The 25,147-nt window shown below is 38.3% G+C and overlaps 1 protein-coding gene across 1 annotated transcript in view; it reads right to left on the bottom strand.

Annotated features, from left to right (window-relative positions):
* Nucleotides 1-25,147, bottom strand: part of LOC136883184 (protein maelstrom homolog) — a 201,234-nt gene that overhangs the window by 142,455 nt on the left and 33,632 nt on the right. The window contains exon 4 of the mRNA XM_067155367.2: nt 23,318-23,454. Within this exon, the coding sequence (XP_067011468.1) occupies nt 23,318-23,454 (137 nt within the window). The remainder of the gene's footprint in view (nt 1-23,317; nt 23,455-25,147) is intronic.

Below are 25,147 nucleotides of genomic sequence, written 5' to 3'. Positions count from 1 at the left end.
CTACTGCTGAACTATTCAATTACCCGGTGAAGAAGATCCCTTCTCATCCTAGTCCCCTTTCCCTTCCCATGCGTCCCTTTTCTTTTCAGGGTTCTGGTTTCGATGCATATTGTATACTTTTGTAAATGTGGCACATCATTTTTTAGATTTTTCTTCCATTTCCAAATTTTTATCTGGTTGTTAACTTATGGTTGTTAAAATATATTTATATGTTATTTTGCACTGTTATTCTGGTCATCTTCTTTTGGGCCTAGTTCCTTCCTTACTGCGCGATTTTCCTCATCATAGCCTACTTCTTATTATATTTTATTAATCACGTTTGATCACCTAACGTTGTCTTATCAATACTGGTACATTTTATTTCATTGTGGCATACCAAACTAATATATTATCCATGTTGTCGCCCCGACAGTATTCGTAGCGTTATTACATACTGGATAACTTAAATATATACAGTCATCTAATATAAATTAAGGACTTCATGTCCATATTAAAATAAGTAATCAGCAATAACGCTTTCACCTTTGATAACACCATTTGCCAACAAGATGGACTAGCCATGTGCTCACCAGCTTCAGGCATTCTAGCTGAAAATTATCTTGATTTCTTGGAAAATACAAAAATCAACAGTAATAATAATTTCTCAAACATTTTATTTTCGGCTAGGTATGTCTATGAGACTATAGTTATTTTAAATGAAGAATCATCCCATGCTGACCTCCTCCTCCTCTTTCCTCTTCTTCTTCACCACCACAACATTGACCTCAACATCAAATTTACCCTTGGATCCGAACATAACAAACCAAACCCCATGGCTCTACAGCCCTTGAAGGGCCTTTGCCTACCAAGTGACCACTGCTCAGCCCGAAGGCCTGAAGATTACGAAGTGTCGTGTGGTCAGCACGGCGATTCCTCTCGGCCGTTATTCTTAGCTTTCTAGACCGGGGCCGCCATCTCACCGTCAGATAGCTCCTCAATTCTGATCACATAGGCTGAGTGGACCTCAAACCAGCCCTCAGGTCTAGGTAAATATACCTGACCTGGCCGGGAATCGAACCCGGGGCCTCCGGGTAAGAGGCAGGCATGCTACCCCTGCACCACGGGGCCGGCGAACATAACAAAACCCTTAATTTTCTTGACTTAACTATTACCAGACATCCTTATTCTTTAACTTACAAAATCTTCAGAAAACCACCTCAAACAGCAACCTCTATCCGGCAAGATTCTATACATCAACAAGCACATAAACGAGCTTCCTATAACACCCTAATTTTTCATGCATTTAACACTCCAATGTCTAAAAAAAACATTTAAATAACCAATTAAACAACATCCATACCATTGCAAAATTAAATGCCTTTAACAATTCTTTCATAAAACTTATTATTAATAAATTCAAACACCGCCCCAAAACCACCTTAACAAAAGATAAAACCAAACCCCCTGCATTTTCCACCTTTACTTTCTCCCAAAATGCTTATAAAATCACCAACATTCTTAAAAACATAACATGAAAATATATTTTAGAACCAATAACAGAAATCTTGATTCATTACACAGCTCTAATTCAATTCATAAATCTAATGTTTTTCTAAATCTGGTGTGTATAGATTCCAATGCAATAACTGTAGCTATTCGTATATTGGACAGACAGGGTGTAACTTTAATATCAGATATTCTGAACACATCAACGCCATAAAATACAACATATTCTCTGCAATAGGACAACACATACAAGATTCTAATCATAATTTCACTAGTATTGATAGAGATATAAAAATACTTAAAGTTATTAACAACAACCCCCTTCTAAACACTACTGAAAATTGTTTTATTCATCTTAACCAATACTTCAACCCCAATTTGAATTTAAATGACATTTCTGAAAAAGCTATTATTTTGACTTCCTTATCCACTTTTTCAAAAATGATAAATTTACAAACCCAACTTCAATATTCCAGTCCTTATATAGTTCCCATCAACATTTTCCACTTCCTATAACCCACCCTCCTGATCCACCTTAAACTACTTCACACCCTTATTTATTTCGTTATTATTCCCTTTGTTTTATTCATTATTTTTCTACTTCAACTTTTTCTTTCCTCATTACTAGAGCCCGGATTTCCATGCACTATCAAATCTCAAAATATGCATGTATTCATGCACTAACATATGGCAAAACATGCATAATAAACTGGAAAATATGCACTATAAAAATTCAGTTCCTTTTGAAACACGAACAAAAACTACCCTAATTTCTCCAAATCGTCTTGATTTAAGCTCATCCGTTTATCATTCAGCACATACTTAAGCACAGAAAATTATCTTTTTACGTCACGAGAAGTGATAGATGCATGATTCAATGAAGACATTTGGACAAAGTGAGGTCAAATTGTACGTCTTTTGCATTTTCACCACAAGACGTCTTTTATAAGCTTGACGAATTCAAAATCAGGATTTAAACGAATTAGTTTGTTCAACTTATCTCTATCTGCGGCAGCTGCTTCTCCAAGCGATGATTGCAGACACATTTGAATGTCCTCAATAAGTGGTACTGATTGCTTGCTGCGATAACAGACGTGCGACGACTGAGAGTTCCGGGTAGGACATTCCAGGATAACAACGGTAGAGGGTTCAATGAAAAACCAGAATTTGTAAGCTGCTATCCCAGTAACGCGGAGCCACAGAAGTTCGATACAAGGTTTCTTTTGTTCGTCTAACAGACGAAAAATGAGCCGTCAATGATTAATGCACAATTTACGGTTCAATTTATAGCAATGTACAACTGTAAAACTGGGACACCTTATTCCTAAGAATTAGATTTCGACGTGGGGCCTTCCGACTTACGTCATTGTTTACTCAAGCAACAGATAAGAAAGTGTTTGGTTAAATTCATTATACTGTAGGACCTGTACCGTATGTAGGCTACTAACTATGGTTGTCACATAGGATGCCAGGCATACATTCTCTCCGTCTCTCAGTAATAGACATACTGTAGCCTACAACGTGAAAAATTGTCCCAAATTCTGCAAACTAATATTCAGAAAATGCACTATGATGCAAGTTAACAATATATATGCGTCAAAGTCAGAATAAAAGTAATATTATGCAATATTAAACGTCCAAATATACGCTATTAAATCCCAAATCATCCAAATATGCATTATGCATGAATTTTCTCCGAAAAATGAAAAACATGCAAACATGCACGGAAAAAGAACGGTTATTTGGAATTGTTAAGCCGTAAAACGAATATTTGCAAAGTTTGAGAAGTGTAGCTACCTTATTTAAAAACATGCATTTGCATGGAAATCCGGGCTCTACTCATTACATTCCTCTTTTTTTTTTTCACTCTCCCATTTGAATTACATTTTCTAACATCTCTAATGATTCTGACCACTCTAACCTTCAAACTTATATTTTACGCTAATCTAAGTTCGACCTCAACTCTTACCTTCAAATATATCTCACGCTATGTCATTACGCTCTTCAACTGTTCTAATATTGTGCTTTTTATAGTATTTTTTCTCTCTTCATAATTGTTTTTTCTCTATGTCATATGTCTTAATAACTTCATTGATCCAACTTACGAAACTTTTGCAAGCACAGTGCCGATGCACTCTTCAAGAACTTGCTCCGTAATACATTTATATATTTGATCTGCGACTTTCTTCTTGGATCTATCGACAAGCAGTGCTAATTCGTAAAATTGTACAGTGCCTAATAAACTGCAGCTGATAAATACGTGTGTTACAGTGCTTCATAAACTGCATCTGACATTATCTAAACTTCATATTTTTACCAGTGCATCTTTTAACACACATTACTCCCTATAGATTTTAGTGCTTCACTATCAGCAACCTACAGAATTCTTTATACTCCGCAATTTATCTGCGCATTGTTTTACACCTATTTGTGATCGGCTGATGACAAAAAATACTGGTCGAAACCGGTACCAATTTTAATTAAATAGGAATGTAAACTTACATTTCTTATTTTTATAGTATTGAAGGGTTGAACTATTTTATACTTTGTTTTAACATACATTTTCCTTATAGACTGTTATGCCTTTCAGCGTTCAGTCTGCAAGCCTCTAAATATACTAAATGTCGCCACAATCCTAAATTTGCAACTAGTGTTGTGGCCACATTTAGTTCTATACCTCTTACCTTTAAATCGTTAGAAACCGAGTCTAACCATCGTCGTCTTGGTCTAACTCTACTTCTCTTACCCTCCGTAGCAGAGTCCATTATTCTCCTAGGTAACCTTTCCTCCTCCATTCACCTCACATGACCCCACCACCAAAGCCGGTTAATGCGTACAGCTTCATCCATCGAGTTCATTCCTAAATTACCTTTTATCCCCTCATTCCAAGTACCCTCCTGCCCTTGCACCCACCTGTTTGTACATGCAATCATTCTTGCTACGTTCGTGTCTTACTTCTAACTTATGAATAAGATCCGGAGTCCACCCAGCTTTCGCTCCCATAAAGCAAAGTTGGTCTGAAAACAGACCGATGTAAAGATAGTTTCGTCTGGGAGCTCACTTCCTTCTTACAGAATACTGTTGATCGCAACTGTGAGCTCACTGCATTAGCTTTATGACACCTTGATTCAATCTCACTATATTATCCAGGGAGAACACACAACCTAAATACTTGAAATTATCGACCCCTTCTAGCTTTGTATCACCAATCTGACATTCAATTCTGTTGAATTTCTTACCTACTGACATCAATTTAGTCTTCAAGAGGCTAATTTTCATACCATACTCATTGCACCCATTTTTATTAACAACTATATTTTATTTATAAATTTGGGCATGGGCCGTATGTTAGACGCACCTGATCTGCAGCAAGGCAAGAGCCATGTGAAGTGGAAGAGTGAGAGACTCTCTAAGCCTTGCTAACCTAAAATCTTCAGAATGAAACCAGTGTTGATAAAGAGAGCCGTATAGAGATGTGAGGCGAGTTTGGCACAGTTAAGTGAAACCAGTACCAGACTAACTGGGAACCTTTGAGGTCTGTTGCCCTCCTTAACTGAATTATACAGAGTTTCTTCAGAAAGCCACTGTCTTCATAATAGAGTACTTCAGTCTCTTCACCCTGTGATGCAGGCCATTTGAAAGAGGATGAAGTTTGGCACATTCATTTTGTGCCATTGTTAAGTTATTTTAGTTTAATGCACTAGTGACTTCCATCCTGGCTGTGAAAGACTGTGTGTCTGAGATCCTTTAACACCATCTCTAGAACTGCCTCTTGGTATACCCTTCATTTTATCCTGCACAAGAATGGAGTTTTGCAGGCTTTCAGCACAATCTGCCATTAAGACCAAGTCGTCAGCATAGGCCAGACTGCTTACTACATTTCCACCTACGTGAATCCCTCCCTGCCATTTTATACCTTTCAGCAGATGGTCCATGTAAACTACGAACAGCAAAGGTGAAAGATTACAGCCTTGTCTAACCCCTGTAAGTACCCTAAACCAAGAACTCATTCTACCATCGATTCTCACTGAAGCACAATTGTCAACATAAATGCCTTTGATTGATTTTAATAATCTACCGTTAATTCCATAGTCCCCCAGTACGGCGAACATATTTTCCTTCAGTACCCTGTCATGTGCTTTCTCTAGATCTACGAAACAAACACAACTGCCTATTCCTCTCGTAGCATTTTTCAATTACCTGGCGCATACTGAAAATCTGATCCTGACAGCCTCTCTGTGGTCTGAAACCACACTGGTTTTCATCCAACTTCCTCTCAGCGACTGATTGCACCCTCCCTACCAAGATGCCAGTGTATACTTTGCCTGTTATACCAATCAATGAGACACCTCGATAGTTGTTGCAATCCTTGTTGTTCCCTTGCTTATAGATAGGTGCAATTACTGCTTTCACCCAATCTGAAGATACCTTACCAACACTCCATGCTAATTTTAGTACTCTATGAAGCCATTTCATCCCTGCCTTCCCACTATACTTCACCATTTCAGGTCTAATTTCATCTATTCCTGCTGCATTATGACCATGGAGTTTATTTACCATCCATTCCACTTCCTCAAGCATAATCTCACCAACATCATTTTCCTCCTCCCCTTGCACCGAAAACAAGATAGTGATGTTCTGTTTACTATCTTGACTGTGATTATTGTGTTTTGAACATTAACTGAATTGCTACGATATGATACAATGTTAATTTTTTGCCTGTGTTCAATATATTAGTTGTTTTAAGATCTTCGCTAATTGGCTGATGATGACACTTGAAATGTGTTGAAACCGGTCCCAATAAACAGGTTGTAACTACTTTTTAGTTCAACTTACTAGGGAGTATTGAAAGGTGGATCCTTCCCTATAATATTGTACATCTTATTTCTCTATTCAATACGGAACAATCGTGAAGTTTTTAACTTTAAATGATTGTAAATGTGGCGTTCCTACCCAGCCGACAGCGTTACTTCTTACGTGTTAGTTACTTTGAAATCGATATCCAGCTCGACCGATCCCATACGTGTATGGAAAATTGCTACCTGTACAGTATCCTGTAAACGCGAATACTGTAATCAAATCTGCGCACCCCAATATTTGAAGATACCTTTTTAATAGAAAATTGGCTTCGAGTTTTATGTATAAGAAATTAATCCTACATAAGGACGTTCAGTACTGGTACACCAAAACAGAATAAGATAATCTTCATGTAATGTTGGGTAGACAACCCGCTTATCAGAATTGTAATGTGTTTGCTCACCTCCTCCTGATTCGTAATCGGGTAGTTTCGCCTGTATGTTGTATAGTGTGTGCCGCTTGGTATTAGCTGTATAGAGATGTGTGAAGTACACGGCGATTAAAAGAGGATGAATTCCAATTATATTTTGAAGGAAAAGATGTTATACATAAGCAAAAAGGCTACACTGTATTTCATTATACTGAAAGTTCGAAATTCGTCACATGAAATATTTTAACACACATTAAACAGGGAAAAGGGAAGGGGCTTAAAAATAATTTTGCTATTCTGAACATTTCGTTAAACTGGCATTTCACTGTATCTAGTATACATTACATCATACTGCTCATTACTGATGTTTCCAGACATCCTCCCATTCATTAAAATAAATATTATATCCGGATTAAAGCCACTTTATATTAACGATCATAGTGATCATTACTGATGAAATATCATTTACTTCATATATTGTACTGAAAAAGTGAACCCTCTTGTCAATTTGTTACTTATTATTAGCTGGAGGGTCTATAAGGGGTAGCGATGTGCATTCCATAACCCCTCCTACACAATTCTCAACCTCATCTGCCCGTGGTGCAGCAACCTGCTTTTACAGACAAGGCTCTGGGAACCAAGTCATGGCGGTATGACCATTCCATCTCAGTAGTGAGGAAATGCAGTACCATGCAGCTGGTTCAGAAGCTGAAATGTGACAGACCCACCACTGAACCTATCTCCTCCTTGCCAGCAACATTTTCTTGCTTTTAAGTCTAACAAATATACAATTGCAGAATGGAAAACCGCTTCAAGAAAGCACTACCCCAGGTGGTAGCTCGGAAAAGAAATCCACCATTGCGTTACGCAATGCATCGGGACCGAGGATTCTAGGGAGTCCCAACATTTTGCAATAGGGATGAGTCGGAGTGTCCTTAATCCTTCCACATTTGAGATTGAACAGAAGTATTACAGCATGAATCAGGCTAAAGAGTGGAAGAAAGGAAACATCCTGAAGTTTGCCACATGAAATGTACGAGATATAGCTCATAAAGACGAACAGCCAGACGACATTTAGGCAAAAAAATCTCAACCAACTAAATCAGAGACCAAAAAGAAACTACAAGGTACAAAACAGACGCAAAATTGCCTACAGTTTTACGCTGGCGTAACTTCTGAAGATCAAGCACAAACAGGAATAATGATACATAAACGGTTTAAATCTGCTATTACAGATTACAACTTCTGTAATGAACAAATAATAGAGATAAGTCTGAAAATATCTAGGGGATACCTGTCTCTAATTGGAGTGTATGCCCCAGTAGAAGGTGAAAAAGATAAAAATTAAGATTTCTACACACAAACTGCAACAGGTTTTGAATAAAATTAATAGGAATAATTATATCTTATTGATGGGTGACTTCAATGCAAGAGTAGGACAGTCAATTGGCACATTTGGCGAACAAGTCTGTAAAAACAACGGGATTAGATTAATAGACTTCTCCGTTTACAATCAGTTAAAGGTAATGAATGGTTTTTTCCAATCATAGCCATAAATACACATGGAAGGCAAGAGGGACAAGATCAATACTAGATTATGCTATTTGCAATAGTGAACCCGCAGAGATGGTTTTAGATATAAGAGGTTTTCGAGGCCCAGAATTAGAAACAGATCACTACCTATTAATTTGCCCCATTAGAATAAAACCTCAATGGCACAACAAGTTGAAGAAACCAACTAAATCAAATACAACTTCTCTCTACACAGGACAATTTCATGATCCTAAGCATTAGATGGCTCTACCAACAACTAGCTGAATTAACCCAATCAACTTTAACGGTAGAAAATGTTGAAGAGGAATGGAAACACCTAACAACCATCTTAAAACAAGCCGCCAAAGAGAGCCTTGGCACCAAAACGAAATGTCAGAGGAACAGGGCACTCAGAATTTGGGATGAAAACAAAGGAATTATCAAAGACAAAAAGAATGCCTACAAGAAGTACTTATGTACCAAGAAAGATGAGGATAAAATATAATACCACACAAGGCAAGCAACTGCAAAGAGAGAAGCGAGCAAACACCGCAGGAGGAACTGGGAAGAATTTGTATCCCATTTAGAAAATGACATAACCAGACCTCAACAACAGACTTACAAAATTTTGAAAAATTTCAATAGGGAAACTAAAGAGACACAGAATCAACACAATCTCCCGCAACAGTTGGTCAAATCACTTTCAAAATTTATGGTCACAAAATGTCTCACCTATTCAGACACTTTACTCAGACAATCCACACATCAAACGCATTACAACGGCAGAACTAGTTGCAGTCCTGAAAACACTAAAGTGCAATAAAACGTTGGCTTAAATTTGGAGTTACTCAAATATTCATGCGAATCTTCAGTACGTAAATAGAATTTGGAAAGAAGAATACCCACCTGAAAATAGAAATAAAGCAATAGGTATACCCATTTTCAAGAAAGGCAACAAAAATGATTGTGAAAACTACAGAGGCATATGTTTATTAAATTCTGGTTATAAAATATATGCCAATATCATTAAAAATAAACTACAAAAACACTATGAGAACATTCTGGGAGAGGATTAATTTGGCTTCAGAACAGGAATATCTTGCTGTGATGACCATTTCAGTGAAAATCCTTCTAGAAAAACACAGGGAATTTAATGTAGAAACACATATTGTCTTTGTGGACTTGAAAAAACCTTTTGACAAAGTAAACCGCAATACCTTACTTAACACGTTGACTGCCAGGACTCATACAAAGAAATGTCCTGGTGGCCAAAGCAGTTTTTCTTCTGCGCATGTGGTAAAAAAGTAGTAAAGTAAACTTCGAAGCGATATTTCGCTAGTGTTCAATATACGTACAAAATACCTCCGTGGCCCCCACAGAAAAGTTCACTGCATGGTTTTGCCTAGATGACCAGAGCGGTACAGTCTAGTGGTACTAGAAGCTTGCATTGTTTGATAGTACACATTGTAGATATCAGAGCATTTGTTTACTAGCGCCTAGCACTACAATCGCAAGGCACTCATTGTTTTACAGTAGGGTGTGTGTGAAATACTTGAGATATATATCTAAGTTATTTTACGAGTGAATGCAGAGGTTAGTTATAAAAATGAAACCGTTTTCTTCTCGAACTTGGAAGATAATGACGCTAGCCCTTCAGTATGAGAATTCTGGTAAGTAGTGTCCATGTCAAACTGATCTATTACGTTTTTCAAGACAAGAAACTCTTCACCAAATTGATTTTGAAATATATTTACTAACCACAAACTGTATACATATATTTCAGATGCAGAAGAATCAGTAGATGATGAGCTACGGGCTATGCATGATCTCTCAGACGATCCAGGCTACTGTACTGAGAGTTCAAGTGACAGCGAAGCTGAAGAACCTCCATGAAAGAAGTCCAGAGAAAGCTCAAGCGAGACCTCAACTAGAAATAAAAATCTACATAATATAGCGGACAAGAATGATACATCTAGAAAATTGCATTCATGAGGAAGACGCGGCATCAGTTGAAGATGTACAACCAGGACCATCTAATGAAGAACGGGAAAGTGCAGAGGAGGAAAATGAGGTGCAGGAAGATGAAGGAGAGGAAATATTTGTTATGTCATAATCCTCAGGGAAGACAAAATTTTGCTTTCAATATTGGGACTTGAGACAAAGTTGAACTGAGTGACGAATTTGTTAGCGCTTCTCCATATGACTTCTCTTGTAAATTCGTTAACAGTGAGCTTATCACTCTTATGGTGAACGAAACAAATTTGTATGCAGAACAAAAACGCGCTGTGGAAGGACATTCTCCTTTGAGTCGTATCTGCTCATGGACTCCAACCAACGAAAATGAGATGAGAAATTTCCTAGGTATTATAGGCTACATGGGTCTAGTGCAAATGCCGCACGTTGCAGATTACTGAAGTACACTGTCTCTATACAGGAACGAAATATGTTCAGCAACAATGAGCCGAAACAGATTCCAATTGTTATTAGCAATGTGACACTTCTCTAACAATGAAGAATGTCCTCCTGGAGACAAGCTATTCAAATTATCTGCTCTTATCACGATGCTAGTAGCAAAGTACAAGGAACTACTAACACCTGACCAGACAGTCTGCATCGATGAATCTCCGATGCCCTTCCGTGGAAGACTGATAATAAAACAGTTCATCCCAAATAAAGCACATAAGTACGGGGTCAAAGCTTTCAAACTTTGCTGTGCTAAAGGTTAAACCTGGTATATAATATATGCAGGAAAGGAAAGGGATGGAGGAAGATCTGTCCCAACAAGCGTAGTTATGAAACTAGCTGAAGATTTGCTTGGAGATGGAAGAACCATTGTAACTGATAATTACTACACGAGCTTGGAGTTAGCTACGACACTGCTTGATCATCAGACACATCTTTTGGGAACTCTGAGAAAAAATAGGAAAGGTATACCAAAATAAGTTGTTGAGAAGAAACTGAAGAAAGGTGAAGTGATTGAGAAGGAGAATGAAAAAGGCATAACTGTCCTCAAATGGAAAGATAAAAGGGACGTGCTTATGTTGTCGACAAAACACGGTGATGAAACTGTAGAAGTAGAAAGACTCTATTACAATGAAGGGAAAGGTCATACAGACTTATCCGATCAGATGAGCAGTTACGTTTCGTATGTGAGAAAATCTCTAAGATGCTACAAAAAGATAGTGATTAACCTACTTTTTGGTACAACGTTGATCAACGCACATATCCTACACAAAAAAGTAACAGGAAAACCCATATCCATAACAAATTTCAAAGAAAGATTTGTTATGGAACTCTTGAAGAAACAGGAAAAACCTGAAAGAGAGGAGAAACAACGCCCACCCAGGCAGGGCATACGTTACAACGGAAGGAAGGTGACAACAGGAAGGTAAGAAGATACTGCAAAGGATGTTACCAGAAAAAATGGATGGACTCATTCCAAAGAATGTTGTGAAGAAAGTGGTTACATACTGTCCAGTGTGTGTCCAGCAGCCTAATTCTTGTCTGCAGTGTTTTAGCGAGGCACACAAGTAGTGTTGTAAACTAAACCATCTGTTCTGGGTTGTGACGTGATGGCAGCAAGTTTCATCTACCCTACAGCAAACATTCATGAAAGCCTACATCAACTCAAATATTGTATATATTGCAAAAAGTGTATTAATATTTTCTATGCAGAAGTGTCATCAATAATTCGATGCTTTTTGTGAAAATGTATTTCCATAAATTATTTCCTATTTACTCCTTGCCAAATGCTCAATGGTAATGCTATGTTCTCAATGAATGTTGTCAATTTAGAAAATGCATATACACTCATGCTTACGCTATATTGATTGCGATAAGCGTACAAATCAACTCGGGTATGGGTGCAACAATTTGGAAGGAATCAATGTGGCCTATTGATTAGGTTAACATAAGCTCGGGGTGAAAATGGGATATCATGGAAAACCACAACCAGGTTTCCCGACAGTAGGATTGAAACCCACAATCTTCAAAATCTTGAGCTTGCGAGTTAGCTAATCCGGCACACCTAAGCGCATGGCTAAACTGGTTGAACAAATACGCGCACATATTGCCAATAAAAGGAGGTTGGATTAATAAAAAATAAAGACTATATTTTGGAAACCAACCACGCCAGGATTTGCTCCGTGGCCATAGCGGTACGCTAGCATAGCGAATTCAACAGTTCAGCAGTCCGCCGGCCCGGCAGGGAAAGTCATATAGCAACACCTGTCAGCGGAACTTTGTACCGCCGTGGCCTCATGAGAAACTCACTCAGTGGTACAATGTACCGCTCTGGCAGCCAACGTGTTAATATTTTAATACTTGATCACATCCCACAACAGATGGTACAGAAATAAAACAGACCCTGACAAACTTTCTCAAAAGTCAAATTCTTCGGTGAAATTTCTGAACCGTTTGAAATAAAAACGGGAGTCAAACAATAGGACTGCCTATCACCAATTCTCTTTAACATTGTTCTAGAAAAAATCATTAGAGCCTTGGAAGTGAAAGGAATAAAGGGAAGACATTTAGGGAGGAAAGGATAGAACTAAGAAATTAAGCGTTTGGCTTTCACGGATGATCTTGCCCTCTTGCTCACAACTGAGAAACTGCCCAAATTATGCTGAATACTCTACATGAGATTGCTGAAAAAACAGATCTCAAAGTAACATATGAGAAGAAGGAATACATAGAATATGGACATCAAGGGGAGAGACACTTAGAAGTGAAGCATGGGACTGTAAAAAGAACTGAGAAATTTAAATATCTAGGGGCATGGATACAACCTAACGGACTGAATAAAGAGGCGAATAGGGCAAGAATTAGAAAACTAGAATTGGCTTACAGGTTAACCCAGAGCAGATACAACAAAAAAGCAATATCTTTCAAGGCGAAACTTAGACACTACAGCACAGTGGTAAAGCCAGAGAGTCTATACGCTTCAGAGAGCCTGACAATGAATAAAAAGGGTGAGCTTCAAGATCTCAAAAAAAAGGAGAGGAGAATCTTAAGCAAAATTTTAGGACCACAGAAAAATGTTGATGGGGAGTGGAGGATAGAAAAAATGATGATCTTTACAAATCCACCAAAAAAATCACTGTCACCATGCGAAAGCTAAAATTCTACGGGCATCTAGAAAAAATGGATGAGAAACGGCTAACTAAGAAAATATTCAAGTACATCAGTGGACTGAAAGCTTCGACTAAGTGGGTAGAAGAGGTAAAAAAAGATGCAATAGAAAGTGGACTTTCAATGGATAAGATTCACAATAGAAAAGAATTCAGAAACCGAGTGGACAGCATCAAAACACTCCAGGAGAAACCACCAAAATGTAGACCCAAGCTGGTCATATCTGAGAAAGAAAGGAAGATCAGAAGTGAAAGGATGAAGAGGTTCTGGGAGGAGGAGAAGAAGAAGAGAAAGCCGTAAGTTCAGTGCGATTCACAGGCGGACAAACTCGGAAACAAGAAGAAGATGGTACAGAACATAATCTTTACAAACCTAACCTGATTTCCGTAAAGGTCAACGATAAATTCTCGGAATGGAAAACAATATACACAGGAGTAAGAGAGGTTTGTGGTCTTTGCCCTCTCCTGTTTATAATCTATATGAATACTCTCGTACGAGAATTTAGAAAAACAAGACAGGGTTCCATCCGCATTAACAAAAAATCTACAGCCGGACAATATTATTTGCGTTCATTGTACAACCTAAACCTAGTCTGAGAAAAGTAATCAATGGAAACATCCCCTGAGAAAACTAAAATAATGCCTTTCTGTGGCAAGGAACAAGAAAGAAGCAAGATCTTCTTAAATAACATTTTGGAAAGAGTAAATGATTTTAAATACCTCGGCTACAAACTGCCTTTCTTTGAAAAACTGGAAATACCCAAGAAAATTTCCATCTTCAACAGATGTTTGGGAATCATCAGTATAGTCCAGTCAAGTTAAACATGAAAAGGGGGTCGTGCTTGCAAAAGGTCCAGTCGTTTTGAATTTTTTAAATGTTGTTAAGACCTAAACCAATTTGTTTAATAAAAAAAAACATATTTGCAATTTCCCAAGTGCTGTGCGAGCGGCGGTGTACCCAAAAAACCATGAAATTTTTGGACTTTTTTCAGGTTTTGCTCAATATCTCGGTGAAGGAAAGGTCTGACTGGTATATACTTTTAAAGAAGACTAAATTTGCTACAATTTGAGACCAGGGAGAGCTCTATACAGCTATTCTTTCCCAAGATCCAGTTCTTTGAAAATAGGCCATTTTTCCAGAAAGTGAATTTTTTTTTGAAATGTTCATTTATGTGAAATATCTACTAAAATACACATGCCATGGCAAATATTATATGAAGTGAAGTTGTAATAAATTTAATTACCTTTCATTTGAGACTAGACTGTAGGCTTAGCACTTCTCTCAAAAACGGCAGATTACCAAAAACAGTGTTAAGTGGGTTTTTGGGGGGAAAAGCAAATAAACACTTCTCACGTCTTTTTATGGTTTCATTTATCAAATAGTTAAAATTTATTTAGTTTTGTTAGTGTTAAAAAATGTTTGATGAAAGAAGGAAAAGACAATATACTTATCGGAAATGACAGCATCAAACATTGTTTTATATACCTACCTACGTACTAAAATGCTTGTACAAACATCATGGTACCTACTATAAGGACAAATTACATTTACACAAAAGAAAACTAATATAAATCATGTAGGTATTGTGTTTTGGTTGCCAAATCATGCCTTGCTTTTTATCTTAGATGGCCCTGGCTTGGGCTCCCACGAAGATAGTGTCTCAATGGCTGTGATGGACGCTGGGACAAGTGCCCAGTCTGTAGTAGGCTCATCTTCATCGTCCGAGCATTTCAGCTCCACATCCTGGACGTTAATGCACAATTTGTCACCGCATCACTGGCAGAGGACTGAGCAGTGGAGCCCAGCCTTTCTGCACGAGCAGCCCCCAGAGCACCCTTTCTAGCATTTACATTAAATTTTTCGCAGAAGAGCAGGAGGTGCCGGATACATGGTGGTGGGGATGGGGGTGAGTCCCTGAGAAGACAGCTTCCACCCCAATCGGTGGGTTTCAAGTTGAGTCCCCGCCACTTCCGCACATGGAGGTAGCACCTTGCTGCATGGTGGCCTGCGGCTTCTTCCGTCGATGGCAAATGGGCGAGGTTTATGCTCGTTGCAGTGACAAACGTCTTATACCTCAGGAAATCCAAAGTATCCCTCGCGATGTCACCCACATATAGAGCAACAGAGCACTTGATGCCTGCTTCCATCACGCCTTGTGGGGTGGAGTCTGGCCGAAGGAAGACCTCCACTTGCTCACCAAGTGGTTCACTCTTGCACAGGCGTGTGGCGATTTTGATCTTTCTCGGCCAAACGGTTCTGAGGTGGTATCGCATCCGTTAAATTGCCAGACAAAAACAGAAGAGTGGCTGTGGATTCGCTCACAATTTTCCAGCGAGTGTGTACTGCAAAGCAATCTGAACAGGATTTACAGGATGACTACAAGTATGACTTGGCCCCATTCCCGATGTCTCTGTTCAATGAACAGGGGATGTGCAAGGGCACAAAATCCACTCTGTACTCTACCTTCATACCTCTTTCCAACCATACTCAGATGACAGCACTCACATCATTTTGGAGGGTGGCTACCTCTTGCACAAGGGCATGTGGCAGTGGAAGAGCACAGTTCGAGCACTTTTGGCGCGTTATACCACCTACGTCCATAACCACTTTGGGAAGAACGTCTCCATCGTTTTTGACGGCTACCCCGAAGATGTTACCAAAAAAAAATCCCACCAGGGAACGACTCCGGCGCTAGACAGCTCATTCCAGCTACGAATTGACGTTCGATAAATCCACAGTAATTCAAATTGCTCAAGAACATGTATTTCGCAATGAGAACAACAAGAGATGCCTAATAACTCCTCTATGTGACGCCTTTCAGAAGGAGGGAGTATAAGTGGCTGTTGCTGAAGAAGATGCGGATCGAGGGATCGTCATGACGGCGCTTTCAAAAAGAGCGGTAGCCAATCGGGTCACCATAGTGGGAGAAGACGTCAACCTTCTTGTTCTTCTCCATGGTTTAGGCACTGAAGAGACAAGTGTCTACCTTCAGAAGAGCACGAAGGGCGAAGCTGGTTGCTGTCACTACTCTACGACCTCCTACAACCACCAGGACTCCCAGTGATCACCAGGGACAAGCAAGAGTGAACCACTTGTTGAGACCAGACTGCACCCCACAAGCCGTCAAGTGCTTTGTGACTCTATATGCGGGTGACATCACGAGGGATACTTTGGATTTCCTGAGGTATAAGACGTTTGTCACTGCAACGAGCATAAACCTCGCCTGTTTGCACCGACGGAAGAAGCGTCAGGCCACCATGCAGCAAGGTGCTACCTCCATGTGCAGAAGTGGTGGGGAGCCAACTTGAATCCCACCGATTGGGGTAGAAGCTGTCTTCTCAGAGACTCACCCCCATCCCCACCACCATGGATCCGGCACCTCCTACTCTTCTGAGAAAAATTTCATGTAGATGCTAGAAAGGGTGTTCTGGGACCTGCTCGTGCAGAAAGACAATACCAAACAATACCAAAAATAAATAAATTTTAACTATTTGATAAATGAAACCCTAAACAGACATGAGAACTGTTTATTGGCATTTCCCTCCACTGCTCAGTCCTCTGCCAGTCATGCGGTGGCAAATTGTGCATTAACGCCCGGGATGTGGAGCTGAAATGCTCGGACGATGAAGATGAGCCGACGACACACTGGGTGCCTCTCCCAGCGTCCATCACAGCCATCGAGACACCATCTTCATGCGAGCCCAAGCCCCGGCCATCTAATATAAAAAGCAAGGCATGATTTGGCAACCAAAACACAATACCTACATGATTTATATTAGTTTTCTTTTGTGTAAATATAATTTGTCCTCACAGTAGGTACCACGATGTTTGTACAAGCATTTTAGTATGTAATTTGGTATGTAAAACAATGTTTGATGATTATGTCATTCCCGATAAGTATATTACCTTTTTCTTCTTACATCAATTTTTAACAATACCAAAAATAAATAAATTTTAACTATTTGATAAATGAAACGCTAAAAAGCTGTGAGAACTGTTTATTTTCATTTCCCTCCAAAACCCACTTAACACTGTTTTTGGTAATCTGCCGTTTTTGAGAGAACCACTAAGCCTACAGGTACCAGTCTGGTCTCAAATGAAAGCTAACTAAATTTACAACAACTTCACTTTATATAATATTTGCCGTGGGATGCGTATTTTAGTAGATATTTCACAAAATAAGTGAACATTTCGGAAAATTTTCACTTTTTGGAAAAAATGGCCTATTTTCGAAGAACTGTATCTTGGGAACGAATGGCTGTATAGAGCTTGCCCTGGTCTCAAATTGTAGCAAATTTAGTCTACTTTAAAAGTACAAAGAATTACTATACTGGTCAGAACCTTTCTTCACTGAGATATTGAGCAAAACCTGAAAAAAGTCCAAAAATTCCATGGTTTTTTTGGGTACACCGCTGCTTGCACAGCACTTTGAAAATTGCAAATCTGGTTTTTTAATATTGGTTTGAGTCCTAATAACATAAAAAATTCAGAACGACCGAACTTTTTGCAAGCACAGATGTACATCTTGACTGGACTAGTAAGGTTTTTAGACCATCATTAGCTCAAAAACACACCCATACAAGAATCTACAAAACCTTGGCAAGACCTGTACTTTGCTACGGAAGTGAAGCGTGGACCCTGAGGAAATGCAATGCGAGAAGAATAACTACAGGTGAAATGAAACACATGTGGCGAACAGCAGGAGTCACTAAGTGGGAACACATGAGAAATACAGAAGTGCTGAATCTTAAAAGCACACCTATATTGGAATACATCTACGAATACCAGAGAAATTGACTAGAACACTAGAATAGAATAGAATACTCCCGTCCCCCAATTCCGGATCGCCTGGAGCTGGGGAGAGAGCATTCGTTTATTGCAATTCCTTGAATTATGATACATGACTTACAATACCCTCTTACAATTTTTGGCTGTTACTATACTGAATATGAATTATTTTGTCCTAGACATTAACAATATTATATAGTCTAGGACAACATGTATCTTCCCTACCTTATCTTACTAACTGAACGAATTTTTATTTATTACGTTATAACATTAAAAGAAAAGTTAGAATCAAAATGACAAATTTACATTGAATATATACTACATCTAACCTAAATCTGTCTGGTCGCGACATCCCCCCTGGTGAGGAACTCCTACCACCCTTCCCATGGATGTCACGACCAGACCCGTCTCATGAGGCTCCGAAATCGAAACCTCGTAGACCCCTTATGTTGTCAATATTGTTTCCTCACCACTCCTTCGTGTGACAGCCCACATGTGTGCGGATGACCTAGCTCAACATGTAGGCTGCCTCGCCTGTATTCCACTGCCGAGACGGAATCCATACTCGGCTCATATTTCGCTGACTGATTGACAACTTGTTTCCTCTGGTTTAATACTGTACACACCTTACTCTAATCTACACGTGCAGAAGTACTGAGTCAACACTATGCTTGAGATAGGTTAGGCCTATCTCCTCCTCTCCCAACTCTACTATACTATAGCAGCCAAAACAAACTAACAGTCTCAAAGAAAACTAAAAAACAGGCTAACAAACAACCTCATTGTAAGGAACACATTACTGCTAACATATTAATGAACTAAATCTACTAATTAGAAATATACATTTCCTAATGTATGAAGCAACACTGAACAACTATAAGAGAAACATACTGCTAAACTTATAACCATTGTCGCCCTTACTTCTTAGCGACTTACACATCTGCTATTTCCGAGATCTCTTGTTGTACAGTCATCATATTACCTCTCTGCTGCGCTTCTAACTTACATTGCCATCATGTTTTGCTTATTACATTTTCTATTTCCATACTACCTCTCATTCCTCTAATACTACTTATAGTTACAAATTACTTGTCTATCCTCATGCTCATCTACATTACATTTACTATCATTTACTAACACTGGTATTACTTTCAGTTATTGCTAATCTCATTTTGATTTCTTAAACGACCTCATTGTAAGGAACTCATTACTGTTAGCATGTTGCTGAATTAAATCTGTTACTTAGCAATATACAATATCTAATATAAATGGACACTGAACAACTACAAGAGAAACATAGTCCTAAACTTATAACTATAGTATTTCCGAGGTCTCTTGTTGTACAGTCATCATCGTGCTTATGTATATTACATTTACTCTCATTTACCTGTACTGTTATTACTTTCTGTTATTACAAATCTCATTTTAATTTCTTTCTTCCACATGCTTCTTAGAATACAGAAAAATTTAGCTAGTTTTCCTGGGGTAATCCATTCTCTATTTAACAGTTTGGTTATTGTATAAAATTCTTTCTCTCTTTCTACTTTTAATTTATATTCATCTCCAAGGTATTTAGTTCTCAGTGCCTCCGTTCCCTTACATGTTCTCAGTAAATGAGCTTCTCCCATTATGTCGTCACAAAATAAACACTGATTTACATTATGGTTCTCACTTATTCCCTTATTTTTGTATAAACCCAAAAGCCACCACAACACACCTCTTAGTTCCCTATTTGTGATTCTATTTTTTCTTATTGACATATATTGGATAATGCCACAGAATTCTACTAGTGTCCTTTTGGTTTCACATTCTGCTCTGATCGTCTGTTTCTCTATGTCCTTTACTCTAATCGTTAGTATTTTAATGAAGCTGTTTTCTTTACCGTTCATCTCCTTATCCCAATATAGCCCCATTCCTATTTTGTCTAGCATACCTTTTACTTTCGATAACCAATAATTCTCATCCAAGTGTCTCATCTGGTTTTTAAATATTGGTTTGAGTCCTAATAACATAAAAAATTCAGAACGACCGAACTTTTTGCAAGCACAGATGTACATCTTGACTGGACTAGTAAGGTTTTTAGACCATCATTAGCTCAAAAACACACCCATACAAGAATCTACAAAACCTTGGCAAGACCTGTACTTTGCTACGGAAGTGAAGCGTGGACCCTGAGGAAATGCAATGCGAGAAGAATAACTACAGGTGAAATGAAACACATGTGGCGAACAGCAGGAGTCACTAAGTGGGAACACATGAGAAATACAGAAGTGCTGAATCTTAAAAGCACACCTATATTGGAATACATCTATGAATACCAGAGAAATTGACTAGAACACCTAAACAGGACGGACAGAAGCAGGATCCCCAAAGCAACAATAAACTACTGCCCCGGTGGGAAGAGACCTCTGGGACGCCCCAGGAAGAGATGGCGTGAAAATGCAAATATTTGTATAGACCTTAACAGTTCTTCTATAGGACTAATACATGAAAGGTCTTCCCATCCACATATTCTATGCACATACATGAAGATAAAAATCTTTTATATAAATTCTAGACAATTTTACAAGCAAATTGTAATATTAAAGTCAAAGCATCAACCAAATGCACAACCTTGACAAAAACCACAAACACAGAAGTCAACTGATGAACTGGGTATACGCAAGATATGAACATTTATGTGCATGAGGAGTTTTTATATATATTGTTTTTAGCCATATATACTTATAAATTAGCTTTAAGTTAAGATAGTGGTGTACGAACCAATTTCAAGTTAAAAGTATGTTTTTATAGACATACTTGCAGTGTCACACACAGTGACAAACGTCAGTTCCAGATTTGACATGCCCCACTTGGACGTATTCAAACATTTGTTACCATATGGAATTCCCTAGACAAAGTAATTTCAATCACTGCTTGATGTACTATATGTGAGTGTATTGTTCAGCTGAGGATGACCCGAAATTGGGGGTCGAAACTGGTACTCCCTGTCACATGTCCTCCCAGTTAACATATGCTGTCCTTGTTAGCTCCATCCTCATTACATGACCAAACTACCTCTGCCTGGACATGCTGATCCAATCTAACAATGATTTAACAATCCCAGCTTCCTTCCTAACCACATCATTCCTTAACTTGTCCAGTTTGGTTTCTTGAATTGTGGACCTAAGGAACTTCATCTTGGATGCCTGCAACCTTGATGAGTCTTTCTTAGTGAGGGTGCAGCTTTCAATACCATTGGTTAATTTTGGTATGAAGTACTAATTGAACATCAATAGCTTTGATTTTGTTGGTACTTCGGGATCCCAGAGGAGTGTTTGTACTTGCTGGTAAAAGTGAGAGCTCTTCTGCACTCTATTTGCCACCTCTTTTGTGGCTAGTGTATCTCAACATATTACACTGCTGAGGTATGTAAAGCTTTCCGCACTTTCTAGTGGATGGTTTCCCAGCACGATGTTCACTGGTCTTTCCTCTCTGTTTATTGCCATCACTACTGTTTTGAGTTTGCTTACCTGAGATTAAGCTCCTGGAATTTAACCTTCCATTCATTGAGTCTAGACCGTACTTGTTCCTCAGTTTCTCCCCAGATCATAACATCACCAGCAAAGGGCATTTAGTTCATCAGATTAAATTTCTTCTCAAATCGACACTGGACAAGATCGAATCAATAACAGAAGGTTTGTCTTGCATTTCGAAATTAGCATATCAGGTTAAGTGAAAATGAAAAATTCTAACTCATTAATACTAACCAATCATAAAACTATACTCTTGATACAATAAAATACTGAAGCAGTAGTAGTAGTATACAAACTTATGTTGCTGCAATAGATCTATCCGACTTCTCTGCCCTGTCCCTCTCTATGGCACCAAGTCTTGGCCAGCTACAAAGGCGGTAGAACACAGACTAAGTGTTCTGGAGATGAAGATGCTTAGGTGGACAGCTGGTATCACCAGCCTGGATTGCATTTCAAACAATATTACTAAAATGTTTCAGCACTGCACCTATCTAGAAGAAAATGCAGGAAAGCAGTAGATGATGGTTTGGGCACGTGTTGCGTGCAGAGGAGAATACATTGGCAAAGTCAGCAAATGCGTTTGAATTTGCTGGAAAGAGGCGCAAGGGAAGACCAAAACAGTGATGGGTCGATACAGTTCAGAACAACCTTAATGAAGGGAACTGACACAGACTGATTACCATTTGCTGATGGTAAAGCAGTAACTGCCAAAGACATCTCTGATGCACAGAAACAGATTGCTATACTGGGCAAGCAAGCAGCAAAAACAGGACCTAAAATCTCTTATGAAAAAGCCATATTTATGACATCAAAACTGCTCCGCCTGAACTTGCCACCGATACGAGTAAAATTGCAAGTGTAAAGGAATTTAAGTTCTTAGGTGAATGGATCACTGAAAATGGCAATGAAAATAACTCAGAAGCTTCAAGAATTCAGAAAATAGAAATTGCTTTTCAACGCACAAAGAAAGCTTATAATTAAAAAAAGGCTTGTCCTGGAACAGTAAAATTATCATTACTTAACAGTGATCAAACCTAAAGCTCTATATTTCAGAAATGCTCACTTTACATCATAAAAACAAAGGAAAAATTTGAGATTAAAGAAAGGAAAATCATACGAAAAATCTTAGGGCCCAGAATTAAAAATAGAATACGTTACTCCAAACTCAACTCTGAAATATATTTTTAAATTTCTCAACTTACTGATACAACAAAACTGCAATGAATTCAATTTTTAAGCCATTTGGAAAGAGTAAATAACACCAGACTTACTTATTGAATACACAAATTTCTGCAAATCAAAGTTACGAGATCAAAATGGTATAAGCAAGTAGAGAAAGACCTCGCTGAATTAGGATCACCAAATCTGCAGGATAGAAATATAATCAGGAAAGTTGTACACACAAAGGTATTTGAGGAAGATGAGAAGAAACCAACATGACCTACCTGGTCAGAGGAACAGAAATTACAACAATCTCAACAAATGTTGATTCTGCATGGTCAAAAGTGACCCATTCGGCAAATAATAATAATAATAATAATAATAATAATAATAACAATAACAACAATAGTAACAATAACAACAATAATAACAATAACAACAGTAATAACAATAAGTGATCAAGCAGAATCCACCTTACCAAAAGCAGTGACCTGACTTTCATCAGCAACTTGTAATAATCTTTTTCTCCACCAAGAAGTTGAGGTGGCAGAGGGATTCCATGTGTTTCATCAGAATTCTTTATTGCTTCATACTGGTACCCCATAGGTATTCCCTCTATAAAAAAGATAAAGGAAAAGTTAATAAGCACGGAAGTTATACCAGCAATATGCAGATCAATATAACAAGAAGCCTTATCTATTGTAACAAAATACATTCTTGAAAACTTATAATCTTCTCAATGTTTAGAGCATTCCAACAAAGACATAGATTAATGTTGTAACAGCATGATTTTTTTTATCAGTAATAATGCACTTTGGACAATACAGGGAGAATTTCAATGCTTGTGAAGATATCAATTATCATAAATATAGCAATCAAAACTTACGTGATCAAAACACTGATACTGGTAAAGCACACTATCATTCCCAGAGCACTTTTAAAAGAAACCAGCAAATTTTACCACGACCAAAACTTAGATGTGAAAATGATTAATTTTATCAATTTATATGAAACTAGCTGATCTACCCGTGCTTTGCTACGGAGATCTACATTGTATACAGAATTCTTGGTCAGGTAGATCTTAACGTTACCCTAGAAACGAGGCAGGGAAGTCACCAAACATTTTTTCTCATATGAAGACAGGGCTAGGGAATTTTCATTTTAATGGCGGACGCCCTTGCCTACCATCAGTCACAATCCGGTTTGGGAGTTTTCATTATAATGGCAGACACTACATAAGTCATTACAATGACATCAGTAGGAATGGCGCAATTAAAAGCAATGCTTTCAAATGAAATACTCGATAAAGTGAATTAAAACCACACATTTTCTCAATTTATCGAATAGTACTATAACAATCCAAATTTCCAGAGTTAGAATGACCAATCCGCAGACAGCCGTGATCCGTGAACGTTCTTCACCCTTTTCGGCGGGGGGGCGGGGGGGGGGGGGTCGAATAGTGGACAGTCCCAGGGCAAGAACTATTCCCTTTTACTAATCTGCTTCCTAGGAGTACCTGACGAGTCTGAAAATCTCAATTCACTACACCGGTGGCAGAAAAATCTGCCTGACTTGGAGCCAAATTTTTTCTCCAAGCCAGAGGAGAAACCCCTCTTCACTGCTAATTTGGCTACTACAAAGTGAGCCTCAGCCTTAAGTGTGCAACTGCTTATTCAAAAATTCGCGACAGTAGGGATCGAATAGCTGGAAATCTATGGTGAACCAGTGTGTTGCATACCAGCAGTATCAGAAAATGTATGAATCAGAGGAATGGCATGCTAAAAAAGAAAATTTCTAACTCCCCAGCTGTTTCCCGCCAATATTCAGTCACGCTGTTATACTCGGCACGCAGCAATAATCCCATTTTATGTAATAGACAAGAAAAATGTTCCACCGATCAATACATTTATTGTGGATGAACTACTACACTAGTACCGGTTTCGACCTATCTTGGCCATCATCAGCTAGCACACAAATTTACAATCATGGGATAAATTACAAAGAAGTTACTTAAGAGCATCCGGATGTCTGATAAAAAATGGAAGTAAAATATATTGCAGTATGCTGTGTTAAAATAGCTCTGATTAAAAGTAGTGATGGTTAGAATAAACTAAAACCTATTGATTGAGCATGGACAAAGTACATAAACACATTAAAATATTTATGCCACATCATAAGACACTAAAAATATATAGCACATTAAACACATTAAAACTTCTCTCGTCTATGCAAGTGTCACCACCAACTACTAAAACCTATCTTGCTACTTCAACTTAATTTTTAAATTTTACTGACAAGAGTTCTTATA

Source organism: Anabrus simplex, chromosome 11 (assembly GCF_040414725.1).
Source record: "Anabrus simplex isolate iqAnaSimp1 chromosome 11, ASM4041472v1, whole genome shotgun sequence".
NCBI classification, from domain to species: domain Eukaryota; kingdom Metazoa; phylum Arthropoda; class Insecta; order Orthoptera; family Tettigoniidae; genus Anabrus; species Anabrus simplex.
Note: the sequence above shows the minus strand (reverse complement) of the source record. Positions and strands in the feature narration are given on the sequence as shown.